At 42.7% G+C, this 18543-nt stretch overlaps 2 protein-coding genes across 4 annotated transcripts in view; both read left to right on the forward strand.

Annotated features, from left to right (window-relative positions):
- CDC123 (cell division cycle 123) overlaps window positions 1–368 on the forward strand; it is a 56721-nt gene extending 56353 nt beyond the window's left edge. For all 3 annotated transcript variants that reach the window (XM_007081210.3, XM_007081212.3, XM_007081211.3), the window contains one exon: window positions 131–368. In XM_007081210.3, the coding sequence (XP_007081272.1) occupies window positions 131–157 (27 nt within the window). In that variant the 3' untranslated portion in view covers window positions 158–368. The remainder of the gene's footprint in view (window positions 1–130) is intronic.
- A 2346-nt stretch (window positions 369–2714) lies between these two features.
- CAMK1D (calcium/calmodulin dependent protein kinase ID) overlaps window positions 2715–18543 on the forward strand; it is a 500855-nt gene continuing 485026 nt past the window's right edge. Inside the window, exon 1 of the mRNA XM_042991049.1 lies at window positions 2715–3716. Within this exon, the coding sequence (XP_042846983.1) occupies window positions 3613–3716 (104 nt within the window). The 5' untranslated portion in view covers window positions 2715–3612. The remainder of the gene's footprint in view (window positions 3717–18543) is intronic.

Here is an 18543-nt window from a genome sequence, read left to right on the forward strand (position 1 = left end):
CAATCATATCTTTGACCAGGGCCTCTAGAAAATTATATTTGCTGACAGAAAAAGTGATCTTGGCTGAACATATCTGAACATATCTGAACTAGAATGTGCTGTTTTAATGTATCTTGGTTTCCCTTGACAGAAAAGAAATCAGCAAGAGGATGACTGATTAGAGTGCCAGAGTTAAGTCCGAGGTAAAGAGGAGACCACCTTGGTGTCAACAGGCTGCTCTGAGCTTGCAACTTCCTGTTCCCCCTCTTGGGTCAGGGTGGGAGACAGTGTGAAATCAATAGCTTTTTATATCCATGTCTATTAAGCTGGAAGAAAATGGAGGGACTTTGCTACCTGTAAAAATAAATAATAAATAGATCTTAAACATAGGAAAGCATACTGTTCTGATGATAAAATACCTTCTGTGAAATACCTCACTCTTTTGACTCAGTCTGTTTAGATTTACCGATGTTTCTTGTGCTGTTTTTATACCTATTGGGTAGATGGGCGAATTTATATTTGTTATACAGAAATGGGTTCTTGTTTAATCATTACTTTTTCACAGAAAAAAGTTGAACCTTCTATTACTGTAGAAAATATTTTTCCTACTTTGATAGAATTTTCATATAAGTTTTCTACTGGTTTATCTTTGGTTTGTGTGCCGGTAAAATAATACAGACTTCTCAAGCTATCACATAACCTTGAAAATGTCAGTATATTACAACTAGCCTAATATGTATTAGTAAAATGATCACAGAGTTAGAATTTGGCCTTTTTAAAAAATACCGGAATTTTGGGGAGGTCAGTTCACTTAGGCCACCATTTTAGTAATTATTCTTCAGTGCCCTAATTGATGATGAGGATATCATCAATACTAATTTACTTAGTACTTACTATATACTGAGACACTCTGCCATGTGATCTTTGTGTATTGTTTTACATTGTGGAACAGTTTGAAGGAAGTCATTCCTAGGGTATCTATGTAGTGTGTATGAAGGAATATTTTACTAGTTGGAGGTATGTTTTTCAACTTAGGAGAGCACATATGAATGTTCCCATAGGAAGGTAGGGAAATGGAGCAGAGTTTCCCCTTTCTGTTTGGTTAAGGCAGATTATACATAATGAAGAAAGGTATTTCTTTTTTGGTTATCTCAAATTGTAGCTTTTTGTGTGGTTTCTCAGTTACAGTCACTTGGATATTAGTATTTTAAATACAAAATACAAAGATCAACTTGTGATCTTTTTACTCAGTATATCATATGCCATTTCTGAGGCCAGTTGTCTGGAATTGAGGTGCTTTAAAATATTTTTGGTTTTTAAATAAACTGCTCATGAGGGACTTAACTCATAATGGAGGGATTTATAATCATGAGTTGATTTAAACTTAGCTCTGGAAGCGGGCTTCGTCAAGGTGGTATTTCACCAGCCCAAAAGAAAAAAAAATAGTTGATATATTTTAATATCAATTGAAAAAAATCGGACTGTAAGTAATAAAAAGACTGAAGCAAAATTTGGCAAATATTTTATAAAAAGCACAATTCTTGGTGCAAAACTCACAAAATTTTTGCATTAATTTTCCTGAGGCATTATTGAGTTCAACTCTCACTTCACTTTTAAAAATGTGACTTTTCTACATTGTCCCCTTAGTGTATTTAATTTTCGCTGATTATCCTGATGTGAATAGTAAATACAGGATAGTATGCAGGAAATATTCTCCTCGGTTGAAATATCATTTTTGCCTCCTAAAGATTAGTTTTGAGTATCTTTTTATTTTATTGGCATTATCTGTCCTTTTTTTGAGGTACCTCAGGTTTGTGCTTGAATTTAGAAAGTGAATTCATTAGCTCGGTTCTGAAATCCTACCTTCTGAAGAGAAGACGTTGCATCTGTTTAGTCAGGTTGGGACAAACATGTTTACTTTGTGCTACAGAACGGTAGCATGTAGGATGGGCCTCCAGTATAGCGCATGTTGCCAAAAAGTTGTGTTTTTTTCCGTTTCTTTTTAAATGTTTATCTATTTTGAGAGAGGAAGAGGGAGTATAAGCAGGGGAGGGACAGAGAGAGAGGGAGAGAATTGGAAGCAGACTCATTGATGTCGGCGCAGAGCTCGATGCTCACAAACCATGAGATCATGACTTGAGCAAAAATCAAGAGTCTGGCGCTGAGCCACCCAGGCACCCTCAAAAGTTCTGTTTTTAAGTCTCGTGTTGATGTGCATTTTCTGAGTTCTTATAAAGTTTTCCCATCTACTCAGTCATTTCTCTTTCTGATAATTGAGGACTGTGTCAAAAAAACAAACAGAAATGTTACATGATTGGGTTTTTTGGCTTGCTTTCTTACCTGTAAGTTAGGTGAATAATAACCATAAGTTCATGCATTTGTTAAATGAGAGCCCATGCAACACTTTTCATATAGTGTGTTGTACTTACTAAGCCCCCCAACACATGGTAGCCGTCATTATCATTATGCTTTGCAGACCTAGTACGCTAAAGGCAAGTTCGTTCGTTTTCTTTCTCTTTCTTTCTCTCTTTCTTTCTTTCTTTCTTTCTTTCTTTCTTTCTTTCTTTCTTTCTTTCTTTCTTTCCTTCCTTCCTTCCTTCCTTCCTTCCTTCCTTCCTTCTTTCCTTCTTTCCTTCTTTTTTTTTTTTGTGGGTTTTTTCTTTGAGAGACAGCACATGCGTGTGTGTGTGTGTGGGAGAGGGAGAGCGAGAATCCCAAAGCAGGCTCAGCGCCCTCAGCGCAGAGCCAGATGCGGGGATCCATCTGGCAATGTGAGATCATGACCGGAGCCTAAATTAAGAATTGGGGCCCAAGCGTTGGAGCCACCCAGGCCACCCGAGGCAGGTTGTTTTTTAATAGAATTAAGAAAATTTTGAGTGGTGGAGGACTTTAGAGATTGTTCAGCCCAGTTTCTTTTCCTTTTATCCTCCTTCCCTCCTCCCTGCCCTTTTTTCCCCCTCTTTCTTCATTTTTTAACACAGCAGAAAACTGCTGCCTAGAGAAGTTAAGACTTGTCCAAAATTGTAGCAGAATCGGGACCATGAAAGAACTTTTCTAATGCTGTTCTCTAAGGGTTTTTAGCCTAGTATTTTCTATAGATAAGTTTCATCCAGAACAAATTATTATTTTAGTAATGGAATTTTCAAAAAAATTTTTGAGTACGCTTAGACACAAGGTTACATTAGTTTCAGGTGCACAACATAGTGATTCCACAGATTTATACATGATGTTGTGTTGACCACAAGTGTATGTAGCCAGGAATTTTTTTTCCCCCGAATAAAAGTAAGTACAAATTCACCTCACATTTGTGTGGAAGAATTTGATGAAAAGAGTGCGGAAATTAAATGAAATCAGCGTCTTTAAAAGATGAATTCAGTTTCATGTTTATATTAACCAGGCTGATCTTGAGAGGTGACGGTGACTTTTGGACATTTTAAAGACAATTTCTCTGTGATTGTTCCTTGGTTCCCACGTGGCGCTGGCTCCTAGAACACAGCGTCGGTGAGGAACGCCGGGAAGTGACGGCGGGCTGGCCGCGCACACGCAGCGCGGGGGTCCCGCGAACGCGCGGAGAGGCGTGCGAAGGACACGCGGCCGCATAGAGGCGGCGGGCAGCCCGCGGGTCTGGCACGAATGCCCTCGAGAGCACGCAGTCACACGCGGCTCTTTTCCGTCAAGGGAAACCAAACCACAGCCACCCTTGCGAGTGCACACAGGCTGCGTGATAAGCCCGCCAGGTAAGCGTGCTGCCGCAGCGACTCGTCCCTCGTCCCTCGGGCCGTCCTGCCTCACGGACCCCGCCAGGTGGCCCAGCAGCCGCGGAGGCGGGCGCTGTGTGTGGCGAGTAAAGGGCTGTGGACAGAGACCTCCGCTCTGGTGAGAAGGAAGCCCCGGGGTGGCGCCAAGTAAGGGCGACCTGGGGCTGAGGAGAGCCCAGCCCAGTCTTGAGGTGGGAGTGGGGTGGGGGCAGGGCAGGGACGCCGCAGGCGGGGGGGGGGGGGGGGGGGGGGGGGGGGGGAGGGGGGGGACCACGCGCAGGCGCACGGGAGACGGGAGAGGCCGCGGGGGTGGAGGGCCAGGGACCTGCCCAGCGCCTGAGGTGTTAGGATTTCACGCTCACGGCCCCCGCGGGGTGGGAAGCTGGGGCGGGGTTTTAAGCGAGGAAGAGAGATGGTCTAGTTTAGGTGTTTGAAGTGCTTTTCTGGTTTCTGTGTGGAAAGCGGATCAGTCGGGAGAAGGGTGCCTCATGGTGAGAATATGTCTCCGTCGAAGGGCCGATGGGGGCGTGGCCGAGGGGGAGCCTCGGCGGCGGCAGGGAGGGGGCGGGAAGGGCGGGAGGAACCCGGCCGAAGCCCAGGTTCTGGGTTTGAGCCGTCAGGCGCGACGTAATGTGGTTTGTCTAACGGGAAAGATGAAAAGACGAGGGAAGTCGAAATGCTGGTCTTCGACACGAACTCGAGATTCCAGTGACGCAAACAAGGAATGTGGAGACACATTGGATTCCACCGTTGGAGCTTGTGTGCAAGGAGCCGTGGGGGGCGGGAAGGCACGCAGGGCGCCCGCGTCGGCGGTCCAGCGATGGCTCTGTGTTCAGCTGGGTGGGACACGGCTAGCGGGTTGAATATACCAGAACAGTCGTGCTTATGTATTAGGAGTAGTAAGACGACTTACTGTGGGCAGTGTGAATATAGAATGGTTACTCTTACTGACTGACGTGTCAAGTACAACTCTCTCTCTCCACACAATAAAGTTGATAATATATGGCAGTATAATTATGTTGAGATTCTCTGAGCATTATTAATTTTATGAAAGCCTCAGCGGGAACCACATATGACTTACATTGTATTTGCTGCATCACTGATTTTCTTTCTTTCTTTCTTTTTTTTTTTTATAAAACTTTTCCCCCTACTTTATTTTTTCCTTTTCTTTTTTAAAAAATTTTATTTTTTAAAATTTGTATCCAGATTACCATATAGTGCAACAATGATTTCAGGAATAGATTCCTTAGTGCTCCTTACCCATTTAGCCCTCCCCGCCTCCCACAAACCCCCCGGTAACCCTCAGTTTGTTCTCCATATTTATGAGTCTCTTCTGTTTTGTCCCCCTCCCTGTTTTTATATTATTTTTGTTTCCCTTCCCTTATGTTCATCTGTTTTGTCTCTTAAAGTCCTCATATGAGTGAAGTCATATGATACTTGTATTTCTCTACTTTCACTTAGCATAATACCCTCCAGTTCCACCTACATAGTTGCACATGGCAAGATTTCATTCTTTTTGATTGCCGAGTAATACTCCATTGTATGTATATACCACATCTTCTTTATCCATTCGTCCATCGATGGACATTTGGGCTCTTTCCTTACTCTGGCTATTGTTGATAGTGCTGCTATAAACATGGGGGTGCATGTACCCCTTCAAAACAGCACACCTGTATCCCTTGGATAAATACTTAGTAGTGTGATTGCTGGGTCATAGGGTAGTTCTATTTTTAATTTTTTGAGGAAACTCCTTACTCTTTTCCAGAGTGGCTGTACCAGCTTGCATTCCCATGCATCACTGATTTTCTTGACTCTTTGAGACTCGTGTTTAATACGTCGAGTTCTTAGGTGGATTATCTCCCCATGTATTATTCATGGACTTTTAGTCAAGTAAAGACTTAAATGGATTTCTCCTGCGAATTACAAGTGGCCTGCCCTCGATTCTTGAAAAAACGTCTATAAAATGTCAGCACTGACTTTGGAACCAGGCAAGCAGCTGAGGAGTCAACTACCCATTCATAGTTGTATATACAAGCAATCATTGGGAAATTGAGTGTAAATAACCTTACAACCTTCAAAATGAGCTACTGCGATGCTTAATAATTTGAGGAGAAATGGATTTCTCTGAGAATCTGATGGAAGCTATGGGCTTGCCTGAGGTGGTCTTAGACCCCAGATTAAGAATCCCTGGTTTGAAGCCACGTAGGATCAGACTGGAAGCCAAGGCTTCTGTAGTTGTAAGAATGGGACCATTTCATAATGTGTAGTGTACCTGCACTTTTAACTTAAGAGTTTCTAACTTTACTAGTTTCTAACAATGGTGTTTATGTAATTAATTCATTTATAGTGCATCCCCTTCAGATTGTCAGTTCTCATAAAGTAAACTGTGTGTTAGAATTCAACCAGAGAATGGGGCCCCTGGGTGGCTCAGTCGGTTGAGCGTCCAACTTCGGCTCAGGTCATGATCTCACAGTTCGTGGGTTTGAGCCCCACATCGGGCTCTATGCTGATGGCTCGGAACCTGGAGCCTGCTTCAGATTCTGTGTCTCCCTCTCTCTCTGCTCCTCCCCTGCTCATGCTCTATCTCTCTGTCTCTCAAAAATAAACATTAAAAAAATTAAAAAAAAAAATTCAACCAGTGAAAAAGAACCAGTATGAAATACATATGTACATGCATTCATATGCATATGTAAAATCTCCTTACTGCATGTGTGTTTATATGTACACACATTATATACAGACATATATAAATAGATACATATGTGTGTGTGTAAATACAATAAAAGATTTTATTACAAGGGATTGATTTATGCAGTTGAGGTGCGCTGGCCATGCAAGTCTGAAATCTGTAGGCCAGGCTGGAACTCTGTGAGCATGAGTGGAAGCTCTTGTCCACAGGTAGATTTTCATTTCCTCCTCTCAGGAAAGCCTCAGCCCTGCTTTTAACACCCTCCAACTGGTTAAGTCAGGCCCACCATGATATTCTTCCTTATTTAAAATTAACAGATAGGGATTTTAGTTAGTTCTGCAAAAATCGCTTCACAGCAGAACCTAGGTTAATGTTTGAGTAACACTGGAGAGTCATCGCAGACTGGATAAGAAGGTTGCATTGTACTTTAGAAGCTAATTCTGGTGATGGCTTATAATAGATGTATTTCAAGAGTATACTGTGTGACTTAAGTAATAATTCTGATTGTGTTTAAAAGAATGACTGGAGCACCTGGGTGGCTCAGTCAGTTAAATGTCCGACTTTGGCTTAGGTCATGATCTCATGGTCTGTGGGTTTGAGCCCCACATTGGGCTCTGTGCTGACAGCTCAAAGCCTGGAGCCTCCCTTTGGATTCTGTCTCTCCCTCTCCCTCTGCCTCTCCCCCACCCACACTCTGTCTCTCTCTTTCTCTCAAAAATAAACATTAAATAAATAAATATATAAATAAAGGAGCAACTGATTATTCACTGGGATAGGTGTTATCCTTGGAAGCAGGTGGTTTAGAGAAGACTATATACTTATTTTGTGATGCCACCACCACTCCAAAAGCCTTTCCTTAAATTTTTTGGGGAAGTTCCATCAGATCCATTTATAGGCCACAGAAGAAAATCTACCTTACTATTTCGTTCAATACCTTGTTTTTTTTGACCAAAAATGTTACACAGTTCCATATCACTTTTCTTTCTTATTCATCAGAAATGGTTCAGAATTTTTCCACAATTCACATGTCATCCTCAAGAAGCCTTAATCCATTTTATGCGCCACTAGGACATTAACCTTCCTTAAACACAATTCCAGTCATTCTAACACTTACAGCCTCTCGGCTTCCCATTGCTTGCAAGTTAAAGTACAGGCTTCGGTGGGCATCCAAAGCCCTGTGCAGTGTTGCCTCAATCTGTCTTTATGGGCTAATTTCATCCTCACCAGCACATACTGTTCTCCAGCCAACCTAGATTACTTGATATAGCTGAGGATGTCCTTATCTTTCTCATCTGCTCCCTCTGCTGTGCCTCCCCCCCTTACCCCCACTCACCTCCTGCCCAGTCTTCTGGTTATTAAAAGCCAGCCTTCACAGACTGGCTCAAGTGGTATGTTCCTCATGAAATTATCCAGAGAGTTTCTTCTGTGCTGGAATTTTCAAGGCACTCTGATATTACTGTTCCTCTTACATTTAGAACCTGATGCAGTCTTTGTAGGATGTAGCTATCATGATCTTTCTACTTATTATAAACTTAGGGCAAGAATGGAATCCTTGCTTTGCTGTCTCCCAGTGGTCTGGTACTCTGTCTTGGCCAAATGGAATGTGACTTAACATCATTGAAGGTGATCTGACTTAGATGCAATTCAAAATGAGTTCCCTAAACACTTTCCACAACAAGAGCATCACCCAAGCTAATGCATCACTCTCAAGGTCGACAGTTTGAATAATGCAACACTCAATTATGTATGTTCATCTTTTTTATTCACCTTATAGAATCACTGCTCCAAAAAGTTACTAGAGTTCTTGTCTTCCCTTAACTGAACCAGATCATCAAAACCTATTGCTGATATCTCAAGCCATAGCATTCATGATAGAGCATGTGCTGGCCCTTAAACTGTGAATAAACTCTGAGTATTTCTGCCTATTCTAAAAAAAATTCTGTAGAATTTTAGTATATTCTATGCTTGCTTGCTCTTCATCTTTCAGACATTTGTACCCCTTTCTAGTCCCCATCCCCAGCACTAACAAGCACTGTCTCAGTATGAGGCGGGCACAGACAGAACTGTAGCCACTGCCTGGGGGGGGCTATACCTTCCATATGTTTAAAAGTCATTCAGAACGATAACCTCTTAGAAGGAAGTTCTGTTTTTGTTTTTTTTGTTTTACATTGAAGTGAAAAATCATGATTGTGGGTTGTTGAATGTCACCACAGCCCTAGGAACCAGACTGCCTGGTTTAGAATTGGCTTTGTTACCTGCTGACAGCACAGTCCAGGGCAAAGTACTGAATCTCTGGCCCTCTGGTTCCCAGTCTGCAAAACAGAGATGGCAATAGCACCTACCTCTCAGGGTTGTTTCTAGACGTGATTGTAGGACAGTTCCTGGCATCATAGCCCATGTTCAGTATACACAAGCTCTTACTTGCTATATTATTACATCACTGTCGTGTGATTTCAGTGAGCTGTTAACTTCTATATTATAATAATCCAATAATATTTTCTGCTTTCTGCCTTTCTTTGTTTGTGGGAAGGGTTCCAATGAGAGATCCCGCTGTGTTTATTTTCTCCATCCTACCTGCATACCCAGCCTTTGCCCTTCCACAGCATTGCCTTCAGTGGAACCAACATTCACACAGCTTCCCAAGACTCTGGTTTCCTGAGTGTCAATGTGTGCATTTCTGGAGCCACTCCACTTGGCCTTGGACAAGGAAGAAGCAGCATGTGGGGTAAACGTTTAGTTGAGAATAGAACACATATATCAGAAATGCTTCAGATATAATTATATTAATGCAAGAGAGTAGTGACTGAAACAAATACACCCATTCAGGAGACACAAGAAATGACCAACCTGGAAATAAAAAATTCTAGGATAAAGGAATGCCAAGTGCTTTGTGGACATTACCTAATTTTTAAGTCTATAGCTATATGAATTAAGCAATAATTTCTCCCATTTTACAGAAGATGAATCTGTAGGTTTTGGTCTAGATAACAAGCAGTATGTTAGACATACGATTCAAACCCAGATATGCTTTAGACTAAAGCCTCTGTGATTCACTATGTTCTACCACTTCAAAACTCACAGAAGAATAACCTGGAGTCTGTGCGGGTTTATCCAGACTGTCTTTAATCTGTGGCCCTTTTAATTTTCCTCTACAAGTAGAGTATATAGAGCGTTCTTAGAAAATCCTGGCGGAGGCCATTGATAGAAATGTCTCCTACTTTCACGAGCTAGACACCAAGTACAGAACAAATTTGGAAGCATACAGAAAGAAACTTGAATCTCCTCTGTACTTCTGGGACAGACTGCTTTCATTGTTCTGTTTCAAGAGTTAATGATTCTCTCAGCATACCAATCACTGCCCACTTAAATCAGGTTGGTTCACTGTACTTCCACAGTGAAATTCCAAGAGGCCCACCATTCCTCCCGGTGGCCGGGGCGACAGCCCTTCCAGAGAGCATGTGCTCTGTCCTCTGGACCTGACGAGCTCCCTCTGCTTTGTCTTGGTTCTGTAATTCAGTGTCAGTACTCATGGCTCCATTTGTATATTTTGTGCCCTCAGTTAAGCTTTTGGCTTAATGCCATCCCTTCTCCTAAAACAGTAGTAAAGCTATCCATTACACGACTGGGTGTTGTACCCTTGTGTTCTTGTTCTAAATAAATTGTGATTGAATACATAGTTCACCTTTCATTACATTTGGAAGAAAACAGTGGCACACCTACCAATCTGAAAGCTTATGTGTTGATACTGGGCACTTTCTTCTTGCTCTTCAGCACTTTAGAGTGTAAGCATGATGCACCTGTGTGGCTGCTGGGAATAAGCATCAGGGCCGGTGCAATATTTTAGAATTTTCACTGTTTCTAGGTCTTAGGTTACTATATATTTTTTCCCTGCTGATTTCCCTTTTATTCTGATTCCCCTGGACTGGTAGGAGGTGATAGTCCCTGACCTCGAGGAGGTTTACAGTCCAGTGGTGAAATAGGGACACACACACAGAACGTCCAAGAAAAGATAGGTAGATACACATATGTGTTAACAGCCAAAGAGCAGTAATTGAAGATGTGCTTTGATTTATAGTTGGTTTTATAAGGTGTGGAAAGTGAAGTTTTATAAATTAAAGGTTGGTTTAATATAATTTATTGAGTTTATGAGAACAGGACTCTGTAGTTAAAAAAATAAGTCCTCCTGGGGCACCTGAGTGGCTCAGTCAGTTAAGTGTCCGACTTAGGCTCAGGTCATGATCTCACGGTTGGTGAGTTTGAGCCCCACGTCGGGCTCTGGGCTGACAGCTCAGAGCCTGGAGCCCGCTTCAGATTCTGTGTCTCCCTGCATCTGCCCCTCTGCTGCTTGCACTCTGTCTCTCGCATTGTCTCAAAAATAAATAAACATTAAAAAAAATTTTTTTTTAAAAAGTCCTCCCAATATGTCTCATTATGCAGATACCTATTCATCAAATGATCAATCCTAAATGTGGTTTGTTGCATATCTGTTTTCTTTAATTATTGGTTGTGATTGGAGAATCAGGGCACAAGAGGATACTGTGTGGGTGCCTAAACTCTGGTATACAGTGGTCTTCATGGAAGATTTGTGTGCAAAGCATTGAAAGGCTTTGGCACACTACCTTCCTGCCTGCATTTATTTGCAGTTCACAGGGTGTCTGACTGCTAAGAAGTTCAGCCAACCATTTCTCTGAGCAGGTAGAGGCTCGTCTTTCTTTTGATGGGATAGATTTCTTAAGAAGTAAGCCCATCCTTAATCTCACTGAGTTCTTTCCAGTCACATCATTGCAAAACATTGGGCTAACAGACATGGTTCATTATTTACCTTCCTCCCCAGCTCCCAGCCCCAAATGAGAAGGGAGGGGGAAGGGAGCAGTGGGGCAAGAAAGAGCACGGAGGTTGTATATGTACATGTCTATGGACACATGAACTCAACTGTTAAAGTTGATTTGCTTCGGTGTGCTAGGTAGGTCATGAGTTGGGAATAAGGACATGCGCTGAGAACGTGAAGGAAGAATCATCAAAAGATAGGATACTACAGCTTGACAGATGACGGGGAACAACCTAATCTCTGTGGAAACTTTTCAGTGGGTCACAAAGTAGAATAAGCAGCAGTGGAGCAAGGCCAGAACACTGGAGGGTTTTACTCCAAACCATCATGCCAGACTCACAACATTCACTCAATAAATTATAGGTCTTTTTCTTCTTTCTTCCTCTTTCTGTTCCCCCACATTTGTTCCCCTTTTTTCCTCCCAAGAAGTCATATTGTACAGCCACAGTTTACAAGCATGGCCCATTGTTGGAGTCTGAGGAACTGGACAGGACTATACCCAGCATTATACATTGATTCTTGAGGAAAGAACTGACAGCTTGCTCTTTAACGGCTACAAATTGCTTTGTTAGATGAAAAGTGTTGTTGCATCGATGCCAAGTAACATTATTGCTTTTAGAGGTGTTTGTTGTCAGGGTGGCCAAGGGCATTTATCTCTAGGCCCACTGGAAGCCCACACTTCCCCAGCCAGAATTCATATCTGTTTCTGTCACGTACAAGAGAAGCAGAGCACATGCATTGGAGACGCTAAGAGCATCATTGCTCTTAGTTTTTAAAATAAAGTGGTCACCCCAAAAAAGAGGACATTAGGTAGGGACATGGGAAAGAAGGGATGGAAAGACATATTCTCAAATACTCTTCAGTGGCATCTGAACTGCCAGGGGATTTAGGGTTGGAGAAATAAATGGAGTGGGAAGAGACACAACATTTTTAAACAGATGACTTAAAATCCAGTCCAGAGCAAAAGGATCATGAGGACCTCTTCCAATAAGTTAGTAGGTATGAGAAATGAAAGGGTGCAAGGCTGTCACCATCACCATCTGTTGTTTGAAATGGAAATGAGAGTTCCTGGGGTGAGCACCTTTAGAAAACAAGAGATAGGGGTACCTGGCTGGCTCAGTTTGTAGAGCATTTGACTCTCGACCTCAGGGTTATGAGTTCAAGCTCCACATTAGAACTTTCTTTAAAAAAAAAAAAAAAGAGAGATAAAGATCCCAGGATATGATACGCTCCCAGGATTTTGAACGCAAAATAAAGCTGTGGTGGCACAATTTGAATAATGGGAAGAAATGTGGTCAATCAGTAAAGAAGCTTCAGTTGCGACAGAAACTAGTCCTGATTAACCATAGGAAGGAGGATGTACTGGAAGGATTTGAGGTACCTCAAATTTGCTGAGACTTCACAGCAACGCTGAATAAACAGGGACCCAAGCAGTCTCAGAGATCTAGTGGGGAGTGTCACCAGGACTCAGCCACCAAAGAGATTGTGGCTTCTGTCCTGCTGTTAGTCTGCTCTAGACCCAGAATCCCAGGAGAGAGAGTCTGAAGGGCCAAGCTTATTAGGTCAAGGGGAAATGAATGCTATTGATTGGAACAGTTGGACAATAGCTCTCCAGAAACTGAAAGGACGAGGGAGATGGAAGGTACTGCGGTCTTGGGAAGCTCTGGGGGAAGAGAAGGCACAAGGCCCAACATTTAAGCAGTGGTTGGAACCCCAAGTCAGGGTGGGACAGAGCCCTTTGATTGATTGGCCCAGCAAGACTGCATGCTCTGGGGGAAGGGAAGTTCCTCAAGACAAAATAGGAACGGCAAAGGGACGGGGTTGCAGGGTGACAAAACAGCAGAGACCCACTCATTCCATGTGTGTGGGCGATGGGGAAGAGAAAGGGCGCTGCATGGAGACATCTCTCGAGATTCTTACCAATCCTTGTTGGAGGTGGGGGGGGGGGCAGTACTCCGGGGCCTCGACTGCATCAAAGCCTCTATTCTTCCCTATTCTCTGCCCATTTCTCTTCTCTGTCGTGTGCGGTTTCTTACCTGATGTCTGCTTCCATGTTCCGATTTTACCACAGCGTGTGGAGTAGTTGTTACATACGAGACGTCATGCTAAGCGTGAATAAATAAGACATTACCCCTGACTTAAAATCTCATAGAAGGAAGCATACATTTTAGCCAAATTTATGCTTATTAGTCCACACCAACAATTTCTTTTATGCATCTATTTTTTTGTTAATAGTATATGCCCAGAACATCAGCCTCGAAACCTTGGGAACATTTACAACTCCACCGTTGTCTTACTCTCTCGTATTTATAATCGCTTATCAACTTACCCACCTAGCCAGTCCTACCAGTGCGTCCTTCCCGACCTCACAGCCCTGTGTGCGTTTCTGGGTTGGTGCCACCACGTGCAAAGCCCTCCTTCTCTTACACCCATTTTTCTGGAATAACCAACTGGCTGAGTTGGCTAACTTGGTGTCTGCCTTCCTCCCACCTTTCTGGGCTGTACACAGATTGTGTAAGCGCTTGCCTCCAGGAACTTCTCTCTGACCCATCCATGCAAACTTATTTTCCACTATTCCCAGCACACTCACACCCTTCTAGGCAGGTGGGTCTTCTCCTGGTCCTTTGGATATCCCAGGTTATTGCTTTCCTGCCCCTGCTCATCTCCTCCTCCTCACCTGCACCACCCTCCTTTATTCATCCACCTGTTCAAATCATCAGTTCACAGCCCAGCCATGCATTCTAATCCCCCGGAGAGGGTTGTTTCTGCTTGTCTTGCTTTGTTTTTGTTTTTTATTTTATTTATTTTCAAAAATTCATTTTAATGTTTATTTTTGAGAGGGAGAGAGACAGAACATGAGCAGGGGAGGGGCAGAGAGAGAGAGGGAGACACAGAATCCAAAACAGGCTCCAGGCTCTGAGCTGTCAGCACAGAGCCTGATGCAGGGCTCGAACTCATGAACCATAAAATCGTGACCTGAGCTGAAGTCAGATGCTAAATCGACTGAACCACACAGGCACCCTTTTGTTTTTGTTTTTGTTTTTTTTTTCAATGTTTTTTTTTTATTTTTTTTTTATTTTTGGGACAGAGAGAGACAGAGCATGAACGGGGGAGGGGCAGAGAGAGAGGGAGACACAGAATCGGAAACAGGCTCCAGGCTCCGAGCCATCAGCCCAGAGCCTGACGCGGGGCTCGAACTCACAGACCGCGAGATCGTGACCTGGCTGAAGTCGGACGCTTAACCGACTGCGCCACCCAGGCGCCCCTTGTTTTTGTTTTTTAATACCAACGCATAGGACCCAGCTAGATCGGCCAGATACTTCTAAGGTAGTGCTAGACTTTAGATGACTAGTTGAAATGCAGGCCCACTGCCCAGTGTCCACAAACCAGTCCTGCTCCTGAAGCTCTCCTAACACTGCAGCCACTGTGCCTTTGTTCCCAGTCTTTCTCTGAACTTCTAGAAAACTACAGTCCACTTTGTCCAAAGCAGTAGCTACATCCCTACTTTACTGATTATATTTTTTTCCTGGTTGTCTCTGGTGTTTGTTTATACCATAAGCTCTTTGAGGGAAGGAATAAAAGGCTTAGGCAATTAGTAAGCTCTTCCAGATAGTGAAATATCAAATAGATGGAGGTCAATCCAAGAATGTTTCAGATGACCGTGAGTGGGCAGTGAAGTGTAATGAGCTGAATTCTGTCCCTGCCAAATTCATATGTTGACTCCCTAACCCCAGGTACGTCCGAATAGGATTGAGTTTGGCGATCAGGCTTTTTAAAGAGGTCATTAAGTTAAAATGAGGTGGTTAGGGTGGGCCCTGATGTACTCTAACTGGCATTCTTAGAAGAAGAAGAAATGTGGACATACATAGACACACACACACACACACACACACACACACACACACACACACAGGAAGGACCAACTGAGGACACAGGGAGAAGAAGATAATCTACAAACCAGAGGGGCCTCAGAAGAAACCAAACCTTCTGATCTGGGACTTCCAGCTTCAGAACTGGAAGAAGATGACTTTCTAGTGTGTAAGCCCCCCAGTCTGTGGTATTTTGTTACGGCAGCCCTAGCAGACACATGGATGAAATAAGGGGGCGGGGAAATTAAAATAATGCGTTTGGGGAAGATATTCTAAATTATACTTATAAGCTCTGAGCTGTCAGACACCACCCATTAACAGAATCAGACACCACTGCGGGCTGCCCTCCGAGGCCACAACCCGATGCAGTCATCATTAAATGTAGGAACGTCTTCACAAAGGGTATTAGAAACACACCCAGCAGAGAAACGTCTGCACCTGGGAGGCTGTGTGTGCAGTTCAGGTGAGGTCTTTCCTCAAGTAAGAGACGCAAAGCAGCAGGAGTTTTATCTGTGTCGCTGGCTTTGAAGAGGCATGCCACCATGCAGCCACCTGGAAGCGAATCCTTCTTCAGTCAATGCCTGGATTTCAGCTTCGTGAGGCCTTGAGCAGAGAGAGGCCAGATAAGTCCATGCTTCTGACCTCCAGAAACTGTGACATGAAATAACTGTGTGTTGTTTTAAACCATTAATTTGTGGATATTTTTTACACAGCAATTGAAAACCGGGGCTTCTGGGTGGCTCAGTCAGTTAAGGGTCCGACTTTGGCTCAGAGCATGATCTCACGGTTCGTGAGTTGGAGGCCCGTGTTGGGCTCTGTGCTGACAGCTCAGAGCCTGGAGCCTGCTTCGGATTCTGTGCCTCCCTCTCTGTCTGCCCCTTCCCCACTCGTGCTCTGTCTCTCAGAAATAAATAAACTTTAAAAGAAAAAAAAAAAAGAAAGCTGATACAGAACTTACTTACTAAATCCTGGAAGGTTTGAAAGCTCAAAGTTGTTTAGTTTTTAAACAACTAAAATTTAACATGGCTTTGTATGCCAGAGAATAAATTTATGGAACCAGTTATCCAAAGAACCCGTGGAGTCAAAACAACAAATAGGTCTTAGAAGGATTTCCAGGAGATCATGGATGACCTTTTCAAAAATGAGAGCTTATTCTCTACCTGCTTCCAAAAATGATTGAGGTGATTTTTATAGGGCTTGTTTAATGATAATTAAAGAGACAAATAGAAAATAATAAACCATGGAAGATGAGGAATGGACAGCATGAAAAATCTTGGCCAAGTATTGTAAGAACTTTAGCTTTGAACTTCTTAGAAGTCAAGATACTTTTGGAGGCACCTGGGTGGCTCAGTCAGTTAAGTGTCTGACTTTGGCTCAGATCATGATCTACCAGTTAGTGGGTTCAAGCCCCATGTCAGGCTCTGTGCTGAAAGCCTGGAGCCTGCTTCAGATTCTGTCTCTCTCTTGCTCTCTCTCTGCCCCTCCCCCATTCATGCTCTCTTTCTCTCTCTCAAATATAAATAAACATTAAAAAATTTAAAAAAAAGAAGTCAAGATATTTTTAAAGAGGTAAAATGATAAACTACAGCAGGGTTTCTCAGATCTAGGTGTACATTGGAATCCCTTGGAGAAGTTTTTAAAAACCATCAATGCCTGAGTCTTGTGCACAAAGATTCTGACTTAATTTCATGTACAGCATGAAGACTGAGTCCCAAGAGCCATTCGAGCTGCCCCAGGTGATTCTAATATGCAGCCTTGGTGATGAACCACCAAAATGTTATTTTTATTATCAAACAAAAGCACCCATCCTGATTTGTTAGGAGAGATACATTATCTTTTGGGATTTTATTTTGTGAAACTTGTATAATGGAGAATGTCTTTATACTTTTATGCTTAAGTAGTTTTGCAGAAAACACAAAGACATTTATATGGTTGTTTCTTTTAAAAAGTTTTTATTTGAGTATAGTTGATAGACAAGGTTACATTAGTTCAAGTATACAAAATGGTGATTCAACATCTCTGTATACGATGCTGTGCTCGCCACAAGTGTAGCTACCCTCCTCCCCCATCACCATACAATGCTAACACGGTACCACTATGTTCCCTAAGCTGTGCTTTTGATCCTGGTCACTGGAGGCCTGTGTCACCCACTCCCCTTCATCCATTTTGCCCATCCCCCACTTCCCCCTTGTCTCTGGCAACCGTCAGTTTGTTCTCTGTATTTATGAGTCTGGTTCTGCTTTTTGTTTGTTTATTTGTTTGTTTTTTAGATTGCACAAAGGAGGAAATGATACGGTACTTATCTTTTTCTGACTTATTTCACTTAGCATAATACCCTCTAGGTCCATTCATATCGCAGATGGCAGGATCTCATCCCTTTTTGTGGCTGAGTAATATTCCATTATGTATATATAACGAAATAAAAGATATGTATGTCACATCTTTATCCATTCATTTATTGATGAACACTTAGGGTGCTTCTATATCTTGGCTATTGTGAATAATGCTACAATAAACAGAGGGGTGCATATACCTTTTTGAATTAGTGCTTTTTATTTTCTTTGGGTAAATACCCAGTAGTGGAATTATTAGATCATGTGGTAGTCCTATTTTTAATTTTTCGAGGAACCTCCATACTGTTTTCCACAGTGGCTGCACCATTTTACATTCCCACCAACAGTGCACGGGTTCCTTTTTCTCCACTTCCTTGCCAACACTTGTTATTTCTTGTCTTTCTGATTGTAGCCATTCTGACAGGTGTAAGGTAATATCTCATTGCATTTGCATTTGATTTGCTTTTCCCTGATGATGAGTGACGTTGAGCCTTTTTTCATGTGTCTCTTGGCCATCTGTATGTCTTCTTTGGAAAAATGTCTATTCACATCCTCTGTCTATGCCTCTCTCTCTCTCTGTCTTTCTCTTTTGCAATTTTATACCTTATTTGACAATCAGCTGTTAGTTTTCATCCATGAACTATCTGTAGATTTTTGAAAGTGGTGACAGGTACATAGGTAACCAACGTATAGAACTTGTTTTGTGAATCTTTATCTTCATTACATTTCTGGACAACTGCACACAGATACAGTATGGAATATTCCTTATTCTTTTGGCCCAGTTTTGTTGAGCCTGGTGTCAGTGTAAACATCTGGAGTTCACGTCTCCTTCGTGGAAAATTTCTGGATCTCTCTCTCTGAGTGCCCGGGGGACATGCTTCTTGAAACCCACTCCCTGGATGTGCTTGTGAAGGCTAATGGTATGCTCTCTGGTCACTACCTCACTGATGGCAGAAAGGCCCTTCCTTCTTCCTGCCAGCCTTCTGTGTGAGAGCCGTTCTGCTGGGCCCAGGCTGGAAATCAACGCCCATTTCTTAAATCAACCTCTGACTAAACACCAAAGACATCATCAAAATAAAATTTTTGA

This window comes from Panthera tigris, chromosome B4 (assembly GCF_018350195.1).
Source record: "Panthera tigris isolate Pti1 chromosome B4, P.tigris_Pti1_mat1.1, whole genome shotgun sequence".
NCBI lineage: Eukaryota > Metazoa > Chordata > Mammalia > Carnivora > Felidae > Panthera > Panthera tigris.